This window comes from Parambassis ranga, chromosome 10 (assembly GCF_900634625.1).
Source record: "Parambassis ranga chromosome 10, fParRan2.1, whole genome shotgun sequence".
NCBI lineage: Eukaryota > Metazoa > Chordata > Actinopteri > Ambassidae > Parambassis > Parambassis ranga.
The window spans coordinates 2,638,824-2,656,867 of NC_041031.1; the positions used below are offsets into that span (position 1 = coordinate 2,638,824).

Below are 18,044 nucleotides of genomic sequence, written 5' to 3' on the forward strand. Positions count from 1 at the left end.
GTTTGGGTTTTTACCTTTTTTTACCTTAATGACCTTCTATGAACATGAAAATTCATACAAACGTCCACGGGGGCGTGTCCTAGCAACTGATGGGGGTTGTGTAAGTGGGTGGGGCAAAATGGCTCAATGGCGCCCCCTTGAATTTTTTAAACACCCCTCTCCATAGGGTTTTTTTTTGGTGTAGGAAGACAAAAATCAGCACACACAGAAAAGTCCAGACGCACATAAAAGTCTCTTGCACCATTGATGTAGACCACACAGGAAGTCGGCCATTTTGATTTTGGCGGTCAAATTTCAGCGATTTCCACCTTTGGTATGCGGACAAACTCTTCCCGATTTCGACCGATTGACTTCATATTCGGTCACTGTCACCTAGAGACCATGCTGATCAAAAGTTATCAAAAGCTTTTCTCTAAGTTAAAGGGCGTGGCCGCTGTGGCGTCACTTCGCCATTCATACACGAACAGCTCTCTCTCCTACATACTTGCTCCAAATGGCTTCAAACTTTCTGCACGTGGTCAGAGCCCCGCCCTAAACGTCTCTATGTCATCATGATCTGTGCCGCTCATGGCGCTCCCTTGTGGTGGAGACAGGAAGTGCCATGTTCAACACTGACATGCACTTATCTCACAATGTTTAATCCTCGCCTGTCATTACACAGCCAAATGAGGATCACAGATTTGAAGTCCCACAGAGACACCTGTGTCGTTTCCTGTATCAGGCTGCCCGTGGCGGTGGCGACTGTTGAACCTTTGCCATGAAACATCAACTGTTTATAACTTCGCTGTGCATCATCCTAACGTCCTCAAATTTTTTTTCATGTCATAACGGTCCGTCCCCCGACACATCTGCATGCTCATGAGTCACCTGCACAGCGCCACCTACAGGAAACCGGAAGTAACTGCTTCTTGGCAATTTTCATTTCATTTCATTTCATGTACACTCAAAAAAGTGCTGGGTTATTTTTGTAAACACATTGCTGGGTTGATTATGCTGGGTCACCATTCTGGGTTGTTTGGGGTACTGTGAACCAATGGTTGGGTTGCTCATGCTGGATCAAAGGCATTTTCACCACCCAGCCATCTGGTTGGGTTATTTTGACCCAGCCACAGTGTCATTTATTTTCCCGCCCATGGAAGTTTCCAGTTTTTTCGGCTGGCAGGGGAAACAACTGCTGGACTTTCTGGTAGGTTAATATTCTTCATTTGTCGGTTAAGGTCACCATATTGTGTTTATTTTAATGTTAATTGTCACTTATCGTCGCAATATTGAATTATAATGCTTGTGGTGTACATATTTCTTATTCTGTGCCGTGATACTTGTTGGTTGGCGTATGCCAGAGCAAATATGCTAGCTAAGACAAGCCGTCAGTATAAAGTTAGCCAATACATTGTGTGTCTTTATCTGAATTCACAGTCCTAACCTTTGTGTCCGTTTATATTGTAAGTCTCTTTAGTACCGAGTTCGATTAAAAACAAACATGAGAATCCTTCTTTTAGCATTTAAAGTGACCATTAGGGACGCAGCACACTGCAGACTTGTCCGTTTGACTCGGGCCTAATTTTAGCTTTGTCGTGCGTCAGTCGACATGGGCTTACTGGAGGCGGTTAAAGTGGCACGAGCGGCAATCGGATGATCGGTTGAATTTCTGACATGTTTGATATTTTTGTCGCCCTTCGTAAGAGTAAAGCACTGTTTAAGTAGATATACGGCCCGAAGTCTCTTTTCCTTTATTGCGCATGCGTTGGCCGAATACGCGATGTCTCTGAGCCTCCATGAAGTTGCTACAGACGATAACACACATGGCGGCGCCCATACGTTGTTGGACAGAGCACAGCCATGGAGAGAGATATATTTATACTCTATCGCTTTAGGACAGAGGTGATGCAGCAGCATGCAACACAAATTCTGACTGACTTTTTCTTTGAAACAGCAACAGTACCGGGTTAGACATGTTTCATTTCGGGTTCAGTGTGATCACCTGAAGTCGCAGCCGACAATCGCACCATACAGCCGTACAGTGTGAGCACAGCAATCGTGACTGCAGTCAAGTGAGCCGTCATTTTCCAAAAGCCGCACCGAAGATTTAAGGTGCGCGACTACGTCCGTGAGTTTTGACTTGACATCGCATCGATTTATTCATACTGTGTGAGTTGGTATTAAACACAAACATCCTGTAGCGGGTGCTATTTGCCTCAGGTCGGGAAAAAGGGGAGGGTAAGTCGACCCGCATATATAGGGCTCCTTGTACGGGGGAACAAAGGTGTTGGGGTTTGGTTCCGCCCGGTGGAGTAAGGCAGGTGCACACCTTGCTCCACACTGGCGTGCAGGGAGGCCATACAGGTATGCGGGTTGGCTGTAGCCTACCTTTTTGTTTTAAAGTATTTGACGGGTGGTTGATTGACTTTGTTTTATACATTACAGATGGATGTTCAGGCAAAGAAGTAGACGGTATTCACAAGTAGTTTGGTCACGCAGATGCCAGGTATTTTAAGGATTATTAATTATATTGCAGGTATTTTAAGCATGATTTAATAAAGTGTAAAGAGGTTTTAAAAGAAAGTATTTGTTTTGTTGCAGAGCGTCGGGTTGATGGGCATCGCTGCTCTTGCCATAGCATGCAAATTGTCGGTTTCTTTTCTTTGTCTAGTCCGCCCGGCAAGTGAGCCGGTGTGTGGCACAAAAGAACTGGGAGGTGCCTTTGGGGCGGACTAGTTTTTCTTTCTTTCTTAATTTGTTTATTGTTATTTCGTTTTTTTGTTTTCCCCTTAATCCGTACCTACCCTACTTCCATACGACCTGCCAGGCGTGTGCAGTGAAACACGGTTGCAGTGTCTAAATACTCACGTGTGCAGTGAAACACAATTGCAGTGCCTGACTCACGTGTGTGGTGGAATCACAGTTGCAGTGTTCATAAAGTGTGGGGTGGACTTTTCTTTCATTCCGGGCGGCCGTTCTTTGGAAGTGGGGTAGTGGAGGTGGGCAAATTTATGTTGTTTGATTGCATTAATAAATTGATTTGATTAGACCCACCTTCTCATCATTTCTTCAGCTGGTCTCATAGCCACATAACATTTGGCGTTGTTGGCAGGATCAGCTTGATAGTGGTGGTACATTTTGGGGGAACAGATTTTTTTTTGTGTGTTTGTGTGAAAGGCAAGAGCAGCGGTGGGCCAGGAGTAAGCGTCTGGGAGAGTCCCGAAGCTAGCGGCCTTTTCCCAAAATCTATTTGAGGCGTAACACTATTGTTTACTTTCTGTCGTTAATGCGTTAATGGTATGTAAATAAAATAATCAATCAAATAAACACTAACAACAAATTTTATTTAACGTTATCGTTAAATAGATTTTATTTGCGGGTCTCTGTGTCTTTAGAGGAGAATGAATCGCTGCCGTATGCATTTAAGTTAAAAGTGACTGCAAACAGACCGGCTTCTCTTAACAATAACAAATCAATAGGTTTCACTGCTGTGCGTTTGTACCGAATCACATGACGCATGACGACAACAGTGACGCGTCGAAAATATGGCAGCGCCCTATAGCCGAAGTACCAATTTTCATCTATTAGATTAGATTAAATTTTTTATGTTTACATATTTTTGGCATATGTTTCTTGGCAAATTATATATACAAAGTTAGACTGTTTCATTGCCTAAACATTTTATCTTTAATATTATTTTTATTATATAAATATTATAAATAATTATAAATAATATTGTATTATTATTATCCCCGAATTTCCCCTTGAGGATGAATAAAGTAATTTTGATTCTGATTCTAATTATTCTAGATCAGACTTGATGGATGAATTTGTCAAAACAAAATTAAATGAATGGCAGCTGGACACCCTGTTGGATACATTCAAAGGTAAGCTAATATTTAATATTTAGTTAACATTGCTAAAACGTCTATCAAGATGCAAGCACATGTTATGAGGGTTTTCATTGTAAATAGCCTTTCCTGAAGAGCTACACCAATACTACAGTAAACTAACTAACTTTTTAGATTTAAACAGAAGGTGTTTTTTTAATTTTTTCTTCAGCTGATGTGCTTGGTTTTATGACCAACTAAGCCGAAGTTGACTTCATTTATCTGTGGCATATTTTGTGTGTGGACTCAAAACTACAACTGTCTGTTTTTGTCTGTTTAATTTTCAGAGCAGGAAGTGGATGAGGAGAGTTTCCTTTTGCTGGATGATGCTGCCATGCAGCATCTTATTCCAAAAATTGGTCAACGTCTCAAATTTCAAAAACATCACAAGGAGCTTGTGAGTAAAGTGCTTTTGTTTTTGTAAGTTTGGTAAAGATTAAAGGTAAGTTCTCTAATGTCATTCACATGCTTTCGCTGCAGACAGGCAATCCCTGGTCATGCAAAAGGACTGTTTGTTCATTTAAGGGCAGTTCATGGTGTTAATACCGCTTCGTCCTTTTTTCAATGCTGCGAAGATGGCTGCAGACGGACATTCAGATATATTCGGTCATTCAGACGACATCTTCTTCAACATTCTGTCCAAGAAAGTGCCCAAAGTACTGGACAGCATTTAATTGGTACCACAACAATGTCTGTACAGTGTTTCTCAGGTCCCATTGATAGAGAGTTAGCAAATGCAGACACATCTGAGGCTCCTACACAACAGGGCAGAAACGAAGATGATTTCTGGGACGAGTTGCAGCCAGAGACTGTAACACAGCGGGTAGCTCTGTTTTTAGCAGCTCTTAAGGCCAAGGCAGCACAGACATATAGTACAGTCAATTTTGTTGTTGCACAGACATCCTGCTTGATTTCAGACATTGTGGGTTCACTTCAGAGAAAGTCTTTGTCTCTCTTTGCGAAATTCGGCCATCGGGATGACCCAGAGGTGCAAGAACTTGCCCGTGATTTTGATAAGGCAGTATGCCCCTTTAAAGGTTTGGATTCAGACTTCAAACAAATGCAGTATTTTGCAAAGTCAGGATACTTTATCCAGCCTGTAGAGCAGGCTCTGCCTGGAGTCTCATATGTGCAGAGAAGGGACTCTGCTACTGGGACACTTAGACAGGTTGCTGTTCAGGATGTGTTTTTTCGTGTCCCACTGAAAACTCTGCTAACTCAACTGCTTGAGATCCCTGGCATTTTGGAGGCCATCTTCACCTGGCAGAAAAGAGAAAATGGAGTACTCATAGACTTCTATGATGGGAAGTATTGCAAGCAGCATTGTCTCTTTTCCAGCAATGTGTCTGTTCCACTTCTTTTGTACAACGATGACTGTGAAATAGTTAACCCACTAGGCTCAAAGGTTGTGGTACACAAGTTGGGGTTCCTTTACTTCACTATCAAGAGTCTGCCTCCAGAGTTTCTATCAAAACTCTCATCACACTTTCTCATAGCAGTTTACAGAACAGATGATGCAAAAACCTATGGGATTGATAGTGTTCTACAGTCAATTGTAGAGGAGCTGAAAGATCTTGAGATCACTGGCATCTCCCTCAACACACCTCTTTTCAAGGGTGAAATGAGGTTTTCTGTTGCACAGGTGTGTGGGGACAATCTTGGCCTAAATGCCATTCTAGGTTTTACTGAGAGCTTCTCAAGTAATTTCTTCTGTCGCATGTGCAAGGCACACAAGAACATCACAAGGACACAGACAAAAGAGGATCTTGCCATGATAAGAAATGAAACAAACCATGCTGAAGATGTTTGTCATGGTAATGTGTCTGAGACTGGTGTTAAAAGAGACAGCATCCTAAACAGTCTGTCCTACTTTCATGTCACAGACAACAAAGTTGCAGACATAATGCATGACTTGTTGGAAGGGGTGGGGCCATATGAGTTGAAGCTGGTAATCTCTTCACTGATTGAGGACAAACACTTGACCCTTGAAAAACTCAACTTCCGGATCACAAGTTTTGATTATGGCTTTCCTGATCTGAAGAATAAGCCATCCTTGATTGGGAAGAATGAACTTAAAAATCCCGAAGGAGCAATGCATCAGTCTGCAGCGCAAACATGGTGTCTCCTCAGATGGTTGCCATGTATGATTGGGGACCTCATTCCTGAAGAAAACAAGCACTGGGAGCTCTTGCTTCTCCTTCTGGAATGTATGGAGTTGATTTTCTCTTCTTCCATTACACCAGAGGCTGTAGTTTACTTGGCTGCACTGATTGATGAGCATCACTCTCTGTTCCTTGAGCTGTACCCCAGATTGCATCTTCGCCCGAAGCACCACCTCATGGTGCACTATCCAAATGCAATCCTACACTTGGGACCACTTGTTCAGTTCTGGTCGATGCGATTTGAAGCCAAACATGGTTTCTTTAAACGCATCAGCCATGTCACCTGTAACTTTAAGAATATTTGTAAGACTATGGCATTTCGGCATCAGATGATGCTATGCTACTCACTCCTCTCTGGTTCTGTGTTTAAAAATGAAACAGAGGTTGGTCCAGGCCAGAGTGTTTTGCTTGCCGTAATGGATGGCTTTTGTGATGTACAAAATGGTCTTGAGGATATTCCACCCTTTACAGAGATCTTTGTGCCAGCTTGGGTAAAAGTAAATGGTACACACTACAAACCTGGAACCACAGTATTTCTGTCTTACACTGCTGATGGCGAGCCCCAGTTTGGTAGAGTGAAAAGCCTTCTCATGTTGGGTGACAGAGTGAAGCTTGTCATCCAAAAATGGGATACAGTAGGATTTGAGAAGCATTTCTTTGCCTACGGTGTAACAGCAACCACTGATGTGTTTGCTGTTGATCAAGGTTCCCTCCTTGACTATCACACTCTCCATGCAGTGAAGTCCTTCAGGGATAATGATGACTGTTTATATGTTTCACTTAGATACAGAATCTTTTAAGACGCTGTTCATTTCATCTGACATTCACAATGTTATGATCAGGTGTTGAATTATATGTATTGTGTTAAATGTTTGTTTTAAGTGCATGATGAGTTTTTGAATCCCTCCTTACTATAGCTCCAAGCTGCCTGTTCGACAAAGGATCAATGTTTATCAGAAAAGAATGTTGAAACGGTGGCATCGACAACTCTGCTTACTGTGGTGCTTCATCCAGAATTTGTATGTTTGAATTTTCTAAGCACCTAGATAACAGTGCAATGCGTAAAAATCTTTAAGTAATTTGTTTATATCCAATATAGGCGATTCGCCAAATGTTGGGAGGTAGCCTTGAAGGGAGATCTATATTAAGCACTTTGGATGAGAAGCAATCAATTACATCCAAAGAGAGGAAGCTTCTTGTGAGACTTCTGGTATCCCACCTTATTGAAAAACATGGCGAAATGTAAGCAAGTTTTGCAAGGAGAAAAAATAAAATTTTAATGCAGTTGATTTATATAATGGCATCGTAACCTTTCTACCCATTTTTAAATGCTATCCTCTACAGGCCACCCTCAGACACTAAGATAGCACTTGCCATGGCGTTGATTTATGAATTTCCATGTCTTAAGGATGACACAGGCAGCAGCTATGTAAGTTCACCCAGATATTTAGTAATCAGTATATTTTATCCCACCAATAAAGTAAATGCATAAATTAAAAATGTGCGTTTTTGAACTGTTTACAAATGTGTTTAGTTGTACATCCTTACTCAAGGAAAAGGCTGTAATTGTTTCAGTTAAGAGTTGAGTGAGTTATGTAGATGTCACAAACTGTCAAATTATTTTGTTCTTAAAAAAAAATTGCGTGCCATGGAAGGACAGCAAGGAAGTGAAATGAGTAATAGTCAATTTGGCAATGTGGCAACTGTGTTCCATTAATGTGGTTTTTAACACAAACATATTTTTTGTTAATTGCTTCATTACCTATTATTGGGTTTACACTTAAAGCTGAATTGGATCTTATGTCACAGGGAGCATGGTACACACCTGGCCGAAAACACAGACCTGCTACAGGTTTTTTGGAGGAGCGCTTGAGAAATGTCAGAAAGCGTATGAGGAGCCTGATTCGCCCGCGCCAACAGGAACCACAAGAGGACCATGCTGTCCTTACACCAGGTAAGGTATCATATTTTCATTATTTGTTCATTTACATGATTTTTTTCCAGTATTTTTCTGTTGCAGGGTAGTTGTTTGAGGGACTATAGATACTGCTGAGGTTGTATGATACATTTAGCAGCCGTTCTTTAGCAATGGGATGGTAATTTTATACTCATGTTTTTGTTCTCTTGCCAATCAACATCTAATTGTGACAACCACTTTCACAAACAAGTTCACACTCTTTACTGCCTTTACTATTGTTCAACAGATTCACTTTCATCTCCCCAAAATATTCGAGAGATGGTTGCCTGGCTGAAAGCTAACAAATATCCAGTCTCTGAAGTGGAGGCCAAGATGAAGGAAACCTCCATACACAGAAGCAAATGGATTAGATGTAACGGCTCCAAAACCATCAGTGAAATCCTGAGGGAGTTTCCCAGGCTGACAGACAATCCTGGCATGGTAATTTAAAAAAGTTTGTTTTATTATGTACTTATTGAACTCTCAGTGCTATCGTAATTAATTTGTTCTTTTTTTTATTTATCAGATATCGCAAGACTTTCAGCAACTTCATCCTGAGGCAGCAGGACAAATGTTTGAGAAGTGGCCTGCAATTGCAGACAAAATCTTAAAATATGCCCAACGAGAGGGAAAAATAAATGTTGTGCCAGATGATGTCACACCTGGTAAGATATTTGTATTATCCATGTATCCATCTTGTGAAACCTGTTCTTATTATAATTAATTATTATCCATATTCCATCCACAATATATTTTCCATAATTGATCATAATGGAAATCACAAACAGCACTAGTAAACGGGGCACTATGTATTGTGTATTTGATAAAGGTGAGAGAGCTTTAAAGGCCTTACCAAACCTGCTTCCCCCATCACTCTTCAAAAGAGGTGGAAAAATTGTGAGACCCACGACAGCGGAGTCTCAAAGGGCATTTGTTAACATGCAGCCTGTAAGTTTATCTTTCACATATTTCTTTTAATAAATGTGAGGATTTTTACTTCTTAAAATGCTTGACAGTAAGTATCAGAAACTACACATCTAATGATAAATATAAACTAAGTTGAACACTGATGATAACTAGAAAGGCTTTCACAACATTTATCCTATATATGATATCAATAACTCAATGTTGATATGAATATAAATTTCTGTTTTATTATGACACTAACCTTCTGATATGTTATTTAACAGGTTGGAACCAATATAGTGGAGTACCTGACAAATGTGGAAAACACCTTTCCACACGTTCTGTCGCTGGGACATGAGAGAGTGTCTCAAACATTTCTGGTTGTGGAAGGCCATGCCATTGAGACTGACTCGCTGCTTGAAGCTGTGGACCTGTGCTTTAAGTCTTTTTATGTTTTTGACACGAATTACCCAAAGGAGTGCCAACCCACATGGGAGTTTTTGCAGCACTGCATTTATGAAATAAATGGACAAGAATCTTCAGCTGTCAAATTTTTGAGGACAGCCATTGCCCATACCTAGAGTGTGGATTATCTCTGAAGACTGTTTGGTTTGTTTGGTTTCCACTGACATTTACCTGTGTTTTGTTACATAGAAATGTGTTGTCAGAATCTGAATTTTGACTAATAAACAGTTCCAAAGTAAATTAATCTACTGTATCAATGAGTACCCACTAGGTTGGAGCAAACAAATTGGTAATAGGTAACATTGATTTAGAAATATGGTTAATTTGGGTCAAAAATAACCCACTCTATAGGTAACATTTACCCAGCAATATATTAAGTTGACCCATAAGGTTGGGTCAAAAAACAACCCACTCTATAGGTAAAATTTACCCAGCAATATATTAAGTTGACCCATAAGGTTGGGTCAAAAAACAACCCACTCTATAGGTAAAATTTACCCAGCAATATATTAAGTTGACCCATAAGGTTGGGTCAAAAAACAACCCAGATTATATGTAACATTGATCCAGCAATATGGTTAATTTGACTCACTAGATTGGGTCAAAAAATAACCCAGCAGTCTGGGTTAAAAAGGTAGAACCCAGCAGTTGGGCCAAAATAACCCAGCGTGTGTTCTGTCCCATAGTGACCCAGCAGTGGGGTTAAGGTTGGGTTATTTTTTAACCCAGCAGTTTTTTGAGTGTATGAATCAAATGTTTTTTGAGGTTTGATGCACAGACAGGTCTCCCCTATTCTCATGGGGTCTGGCTCCACCCAGTGGACACATAGGGTACTGCAGCTGGTATAACTCCACCACGGATGCTCCTAAAATCCTCAAATTTTTTTTTTTTTGATACAGACCCAACCCCGACCATGTGTGGACATCTGTGGACAGCGCCACCTACTGTAAACAGGAGGTTACTGCATACTAACAATTTTTACATATATTGACAGATTTGTTGCTCTGACATGTCTCTGCTTCTGTCTGCCGCTTTTTTCCCACCGCTGGCAAAATCGCCGCAGCTTGTGGGGGGAGCGGGGCAGGGAAGGGACGGCGTGATGGGGAGGGGGCGGTCACGCGGAATGCAAGGGCCCGATCATTGCTGCTTGCAGCTTTAATTTTTCTTTGTATTTGCCATAATGTTATGGCGTTGTTTTCTAGGACCACGTTCATAATTCAGTTTCCTGGTCAGGAGACAGAAGACTTTGGCAGAATCTTTCAGTTCTGCCAAACAAATACTAAAATACTGTCAATACAAAGTAGGTATACATTTCTGAAATACTTGAAACATACTTTACAGTATTTTTACAGTCCTACAGAACAGTCCACAGGTAATACTGTACTACTGTACTCACTGAGTACTGTATTATATGCAGTACTGCAAGTTTCTAGTGAGAGTACATTTCTTAACTATTGTCATTTCGGAAAGTCCGGATGATGGATGCTACAGTGTACCTGCCCAAATTTGGCTGTACTCTTTGCCCAGCCTCCCTCATTGTCAGACCATGGTTGACCACATGATCAACCAAAGTGGCTTGGATCTCATCTGAGATTATCGTCCTTGGCCTTCCTCTTCTTCGTCCTCGTCCTCCCAGTCCTCCTCCTCTTACTCTCACTCCTCTGGCTCTACCTCTGTTTCCAATGTTCCAATCCATTGCTCCAAAACAGAAAAGCTCACCTGTTGCCCTTATATGCTAAAGCTCTGATTGCTAATTGTAAAACTGTATGATGGGTGTTTGCCCTTGTGATGAGTCAGTGTGCATATTTAAATGGCAGTGTGTTCCTTGTGAAAACATGGTATGTTCTGCATGAAAATTGTGCCAAAAGCAGAGAATTGTGTGTGAGTTACAGGTTGTGGTCATTGTGTCTCAAGTACCAGAATTTGTGTGTAAACAACTGAGAAAAACTGTAATGGAGCTGGTTAGCATGCTAACTTGCATTGATAGATTGCTGTATGAGCTGTCAGGTCGAAGCAGATAGTTCACATGCTGTTGATAGTGTGACTTGTTGAACTTTAATCAAACCTGATCGACTACAAATTCACATTTACACATCTAGTCTCTGATGCTGCAGATGGAGCTGATGATTGTGATGCCTGTTTATGTTGATCAAAGTGTACCAGAACGTGCTGTTTGTTGTGTGTCTGTATTGGCCTCATCTGAGTTAATGTTGCGTGATGTTTGTCTGTGTTTGATGTGTCGAGCTGGAGGAATCCAAGCGAGAAAGAAACAGAGATCAGTGAAATGAAAGAGATGTTAGACAAAGGCTTAAAGTTTGGAAGTGTGCGGCAGCAATGAAAAGCACAGAGACAATGATGCTTTAGATAAAGTGCTGGTAGAAAGAGAGGAGCGCTGGCTGATGTCCACAGAAATGAATCTCTGTGTCCTCACACAAAGCCTTTACAATCAGAGGCCGGCAACTGATGAAAGCAATGGAGGAAAGAAGAGGAAACAGAAGGAAACAATAAAACAAAGTTTAGATGCTGATGATCTCAGTGAGAGGCTGAATTGGGGTTTTCCATCATGATTTGTGACCAGCTTGGTCACCTTGGACACTTGCTGAACAAACAATCTATACATCTGACAGGAGGGAAAATCCTTAGGCCTTGGAAAATCCTGAGGAAGCACACCTTCCAGAGACTATACAAACTGTGGTGACATATATTTTTCACATATTTTATTTACTTTCATCATGTCTTACTTTTAGAAACCCATTTCAAAGTGGATGTGAAAGGAGCATCAAGTCAGCATTGTGTCATGTCTTCTCTTGTGTCACACTGCTCTGAGGCAGCTGTGGTCTGGGTCTCTTCACAAAGCTGAACACTTTGATTGATGTTCTGTTGGTTCAGTGGACTCCAATGACCATCAAGTCTGTTAGTGCGATCAGCTACAGCTGCCAGGAGGGCTGGAAGGTCAAATGTAATGAACCTGACAGTGAAGAGAGCCCATAATGTTTAGACAGAGCAATCGCACACACTGGATACCTGACCAGTACACAGGTGATTTATTGTCTTCTTCATCAAATATTCACCGAGAAGTTGCTGTCAGATCTGTTTAGTTGCTGTAAAATGAAGCAGTAGAGTTTATGTCAGTGAAAGGCTCCTAGAACAGGATTTTAATATAAAGACAGACTTTCTGTTTTCTACACTGTCCCTGACACACATACATTAAAATGTATGTCAGATAGCATGACATGATGTCTTCCAGTCACACAGAGAAGTGTTGATGAAGCAGAGATGAAGCTCTTATTTATCCAGTCAGTCTGTTTAAACAGAGCTGCACATGTAGAAACAGAACTTTAAGAATAAGTGACTCTGTAATCGGAACTGGTTTCTGTTTCCAAAGCTGAACACTGTAACAACAGTCCTCACCATAAGGACAGTTATATTTGTGTTGATGGGCGAGCAGACAGCACACTGAGTCCATGCAGTGTAGAACTGCAGCTCCTGAGGCAGCCTGATCGTCCTGAACTGGGCCTGTCTGACTTTTTGTCCTGGGACACAGTGGATCCCAGAATCTTTGCTTTCACCTGTGTGTGGTTCATTAATCAGTTCTCTGTGTATTTATAGGCCAGTTGTCCTCGCTGTCTGTTGATGCTCCATCAGCATACCTGTGTTGAATCTTGAGTTTTCTTCCTCTCAGTTGTTGCCTTGTTCTTTTCTTCCTTTCTCCTCCAGGTACAGTCTGTGTCATAGTTCGCCTCTCTGGATTTATGTAACATTGAATCAGCTCGTAAGCCGACCTTGTTTTTTGCTGTTTCCTGTGTCCACTCTAGCAGCCAGCATCACATCAGCATCACATCATCAGCAGTTCTGCTTTTCTTGTCTGACCCTCTGAGAACCATGTGTGGACAGACAAAATATTCATTGACTCTGTTGTTGAGCAGGACCTAAAGGAATCTGAGAAATGCTATTGAACTTTTTCACTATAAAGACAGGAGAATGTCCCTGAATGCACAGCTCTGCTTTCTGTGTGGCTTCACTGTGGAGCTGAGGAAGCAGCCAAGCTGAAGGTCTGAAAGAAACTATGTGATTCATGATGGCGCCAGTGTGTGTGGCCGGCTGTCTGTCTCTGTCTCTTTGTCGCTTTGATTGCTTTTATGCTGTTTTTATCTTTTGTCACTCTAAATGTTGACTCACTGTACGTCTATGATCGACAAACGCTTCTAAATCTGCGTTCATCTGTTGAAAACTTTGCTGAGTTTCGTCAGTATGGACAGAAAATCTGCCCTCTATTACTCTCTGGCATACCAGCTTACCTGTGCAGCACACCGGCTCCACCTGTACGTAGGAGACGCCGTGGAAAACACAGCGGAAGGCTGGTGAAGCTTAAAGCCAGCTTGTTACTCTCTCGTGCGGAGAATATCGTGATGATTCCACCATCAGATCTCTGTTTTGTGCCGTGGCTCTCCCGGGACCCGATCAAATTTAGCCTATTCCCAGTGGTCGGCTTGGATGGAGGGCCGGTGAATCGCCATCTTCCCTGTCGCCTGTTCCAGCGCAGGGTGAACCTCCACAATGTGCAGCCTCTTCCTCGTGCTCCACTGGCAGCAGCAGCACCAGAGCCTGCCGCTGTAAGGGTGGCCCTCGTGAATGCTAGATCGCTAGCCAACAAGACTTTTATTCTAAAGGATTTCTTTACTACAAATAAGTTGGACTTCCTCTGCATCACGGAGACCTGGAGGTCCGTCGGTGAGTCGAGTGCTCTCTGCGAACTTTTACCATCCAACTGCATATTCTTCAACTCTTGTTATTTATTTATATTATTTACAGACCACCAAAATATAGCAAAGACTTCTTGAGAGACATTTTTTTTTCCTGCCTGGAATTATGCCAAATTACGACCGTGTTTTAATTCTTGGTGATTTTAATATCCATGTGTGCTGTCCGGATAAACCACTGGCCAAAGACTTTTTAAATATCATTGACTCCTTTATTCTTGTACAGCGTGTTGTTGGTCCCACTCAAGAGCATGGACACACTCTGGACTTAGTTCTGACTCATGGTTTGTCTGTTGCAAACTTAGAGGTGTACGATGCATCGTTTTGTGATCATATGCCTGTGATTTTTTTCCCTGTCTGTATTCCTGTGTTTCTGTACTAGTGTTATTATTATCCTTCCTTCTCCCCTGATCTCCCTTGTTTGCGTCTTCTCTTTACCTCCCTCATGTGTTCAGTGTCCTCTGGTGTTTCCTGTTTTATTTTGACAGTCCTGTCCTCCCTGTGTGTTCTCAGTGTGTTTACTACCTCCTGTTTTCCACCTCTTGTGATTACCTGTCCTCTCTGATTGTTCTCACCTGTGTCTTCTCTCAGCCCTCTATTTAAATCTTGTGCTCCCCTTTGTCCTTGTCAGATCATTGTTTGTCGCTCCTGTGTGCTGTGCTCTGCCATCATACCTGCTTCTCTTCTGTTGTGCTGTGTCCTGTGTTTCTCCTGTCCTCTCCTGGATTATCTATCGTTTGTTTGGTTTTTGATCCCTCTTTCTCTTTTGTACATTGTGGACTTACTTTGTGTTTGGATTTACTCCTTTTGGACTGAGTTTTGAGTTTACTTCTGCTAGCTTGGAATAAAGCTCTCTTTTTGTTAAAGTTAAATTTTTGTCTGAGCTTGGGTCCTGTTCAAAACCTTACACATGACAGTTTTATGGATAACTGCAGCTTCAGACCATAAACAATATATTTAATGTCATCAGCTGCAGTGGAATAACTCTGCCTCTAATTCCTTCATGTAGAGAGGCAGGACACACTGGATTAATGTGCATCAAAGTGTGTCCCCATAACAATATTACATTACAGTGCTGGATGATGCTGCTGTGTGCTCATATGTTAGTGTCTTTACTGCTGTGTGACAGAACGCTGCTGAAATGTAACCTGAGCCCTCGAAGTGCTGGAATCATTGCAGACAGAAAATCCATCCTCATCTTTTAAATATGATTTTCCTCTATGTGCTGCTTTATTGTTTTATGGAGCAAAATTTCAATCAGACATACGTTGACAGAAACAGATGTCTACAGACTTACCCTCCTTCTCCTTTGGTTGTCTTTTAACTGTCCACTTTGTCCTTCATCCTAAACTTTCCCATCTCCCCATGCTCCCAGCTCTCTGTCACTTCACACACCAGGGTAACAGGTTTGTCTTTGGTGTGAAAGTACATGAGGGAACAAGGAACCTCTTACTATGTCCTCAGTGGGTCTTTGTCCTTCTTGTCTGTCTGACACGTCTCCAGTCCTCAGCCCCTGCAGACACTTGCACAAACAAGTCTCTGTCTCTGCCGTCTTTCTTCCCCAAGTCAAACTTTTAGCCTCATTCTTTAAGAGTGAAAAAGTGTTTCTGTCTCTGCAGATTCAGCCTTGCAGCCATGTTAAATTAGCAGACCTGCTATAGAGCCTGAAAATATAAATGTATCATGTGGTAAGGTGAGCATCAACCTGTAACAACTTCTGATTCTTACTGTCTTAAGAATTGACACCAGAATGATGGAGGTCGTTGTAGAGAATGTCTGAGTCAGCTTACATCCATATAATATATGTATAAAATATACATCCATATCGGATGTATATTTTATACATATATTATATGGATGTTGACTTGTGTCCATTTTTGGAGTCCTCTCATAAAAAAATCCACAAATAACCACATAGAAAATTAAGCCCACAAGCTAGCAAAAATTAATAAAAAACAAACGTCTTTTGGAGAGCTTCTTCGGAAAGGGGAAAAGGCCTAACAAGGAGACAGAAGAAGAGGAGCCTACCCCTTCAAAGAAAAAGAAACCTGCATTTAAAAGACTATATCAGGAGTCCTATTTAAAATACGGATTTATTGCAACAGGTGATTCTCACACACCAAGTCCGCTCTGAGTGATATGTGGCGACAGACTCACAAATGAGGCAACGAAGCCTTCAAAGCTGCGAGACCGAGCACCCTGCATTAAAAGACAAGCCATGGAGTTTTTTGAAAGAAGAAATTATGTCATTGTCTCCCATAACCACACCGTTCAGAAGAGTAGCAATGGACATTGTGGGTCCATTACCAAAGAGCAGTATGGGACACCAGTACATTTTAGTAGTGTTTGATTATGCTACCCGTTTTCCAGAGGCTTTTCCTCTGCGCACCATCACCGCACAGGCAGTCCTGCAGTGCTTGATCCAACTCTTCTCTAGGGTGGGCATACCGGATGAGGTTTTAACGGACCAAGGGACTAATTTTACCTCAAAGCTGATGTGGCTTTTCCACAGAAAACTGGGGGTGACAGCACTCAAAACCACTCCCTATCACCCGCAGACTGATGGACTGGTTGAGAGATTTAACCAAACATTAAAAAGGATGTTGCAGAAATTTGTGGATGATACAGGGAGGGATTGGCATTGGTGGTTACCTTTTCTACTGTTCGCTTACAGAGAGGTTCCCCAGGCATCCACAGGATTCTCTCCCTTTGAGTTGCTTTATGGCTGGGATGTGCAGGGCCCGCTTGATCTTCTGCGGAAGACCTGGGAAAGTCCTGTGGAAAATGGTAAAGGGAAAGAAGGGAGTGTGGTGCACTTTGTTTTAGAGATGGGAGAGTGCTTGGCAAAATACCGAGACCAGGCTGAAATGAACTTACAGCAAGCCCAGAGAGCCCATAAAACCTGGTATGACCAGCAGGCATGGCAGCGTGAGCTTCAACCTGGCCAAAAGGTACTTATTTTGCTTCCCTCTTCCACCAGCAAGATGCTGACCAAATGGCAAGGTCCTTTCGAGGTGACACGCAGGATGAGTCCGGTCAACTATGAGGTCTACCATCCTGATCGGAAGAGGAAAAGACAGGTCTATCACGTCAACCTACTGAAGGAGTGGAAGACGTCATCGGTCACGTCAAAGCCGGTTGCTTTGGCGGTGGGAATACCTGATCTGTGGGAGGAAGCAGAGATGGAGGAAGAAGAAACGACAAAAACGGATGGCACTGGCACTTGAACACCTCACAGAGACCCAAGTGTCTGACATCTTACAGGTTTTCAAGCAGTACCGACACTGTTTTCAGGCAACCCAGGGAGGACAACGCTCATGGAGCATGTCATCCGCATGAAGGGGGGGCTACCGTGTCATCAGCGACCTTACCGGATACCACAACAGCTAGTACGAAAGCTCCGGGAGGAAGGCGGGAGCATGCTAAAGCTGGGTGTAATCGAACCCTCGAAATCAGAATGGTGCAGTCCTGTAGTCATAGTTGTGAAGAAAGATGGTTCGCTACGGGTCTGTATTGCTTTTAGAAAACTAAATTCCATGTCAGAGTTTGACGCATATCCTATGCCCAGAATAGATGAACTGTTAGAGAAAATTGGGTCAGCCAAATACATTACCACATTAGATCTGTGTAAAGGATATTGGCAGGTACCCCTTAACCTAGCCTGTAGACCTTATATGGCTTTTCAGACACCCAGTGGCCTGTATCAGTTTACAGTGATGCCATTTGGCCTACATGAGCGCCAGCAACTTTTCAGAGACTGATGGACAAAGTTCTACAAGGCTGTGAAGAGTACAGTACAGCCTACTTGGATGATGTGGTGATCTCAAGCCATAGTTGGGAAGAGCACCTACAACATCTGAGGAGAGTCTTGGAGAAGATCCAAGCAGTAGGTCTGACAAAAGGTCAGAAAAATCTAATATAATGG

The 18,044-nt window shown here is 42.2% G+C and overlaps 1 protein-coding gene and 1 long non-coding RNA gene across 2 annotated transcripts; both read left to right on the forward strand.

Annotated features, from left to right (window-relative positions):
• Window positions 1-1,862: 1,862 nt before the first annotated feature.
• LOC114442999 (uncharacterized) lies at window positions 1,863-17,346 on the forward strand. Its single transcript, XM_028416901.1, has 12 exons — window positions 1,863-1,881; window positions 3,790-3,866; window positions 4,157-4,266; window positions 6,949-7,050; window positions 7,131-7,273; window positions 7,376-7,460; window positions 7,841-7,985; window positions 8,236-8,429; window positions 8,515-8,653; window positions 8,818-8,936; window positions 9,179-9,327; window positions 16,794-17,346. Exons 2-12 carry the CDS (start codon window positions 3,800-3,802, stop codon window positions 17,344-17,346), a joined length of 1,806 nt encoding a protein of 601 aa, XP_028272702.1. The 5' UTR covers window positions 1,863-1,881; window positions 3,790-3,799.
• On the forward strand, window positions 1,913-3,130 carry LOC114442818 (uncharacterized). Its single transcript, XR_003671379.1, has 3 exons — window positions 1,913-2,343; window positions 2,425-2,485; window positions 2,581-3,130. It is a non-coding gene; the product is annotated as an uncharacterized LOC114442818 (long non-coding RNA).
• Window positions 17,347-18,044: the final 698 nt, after the last annotated feature.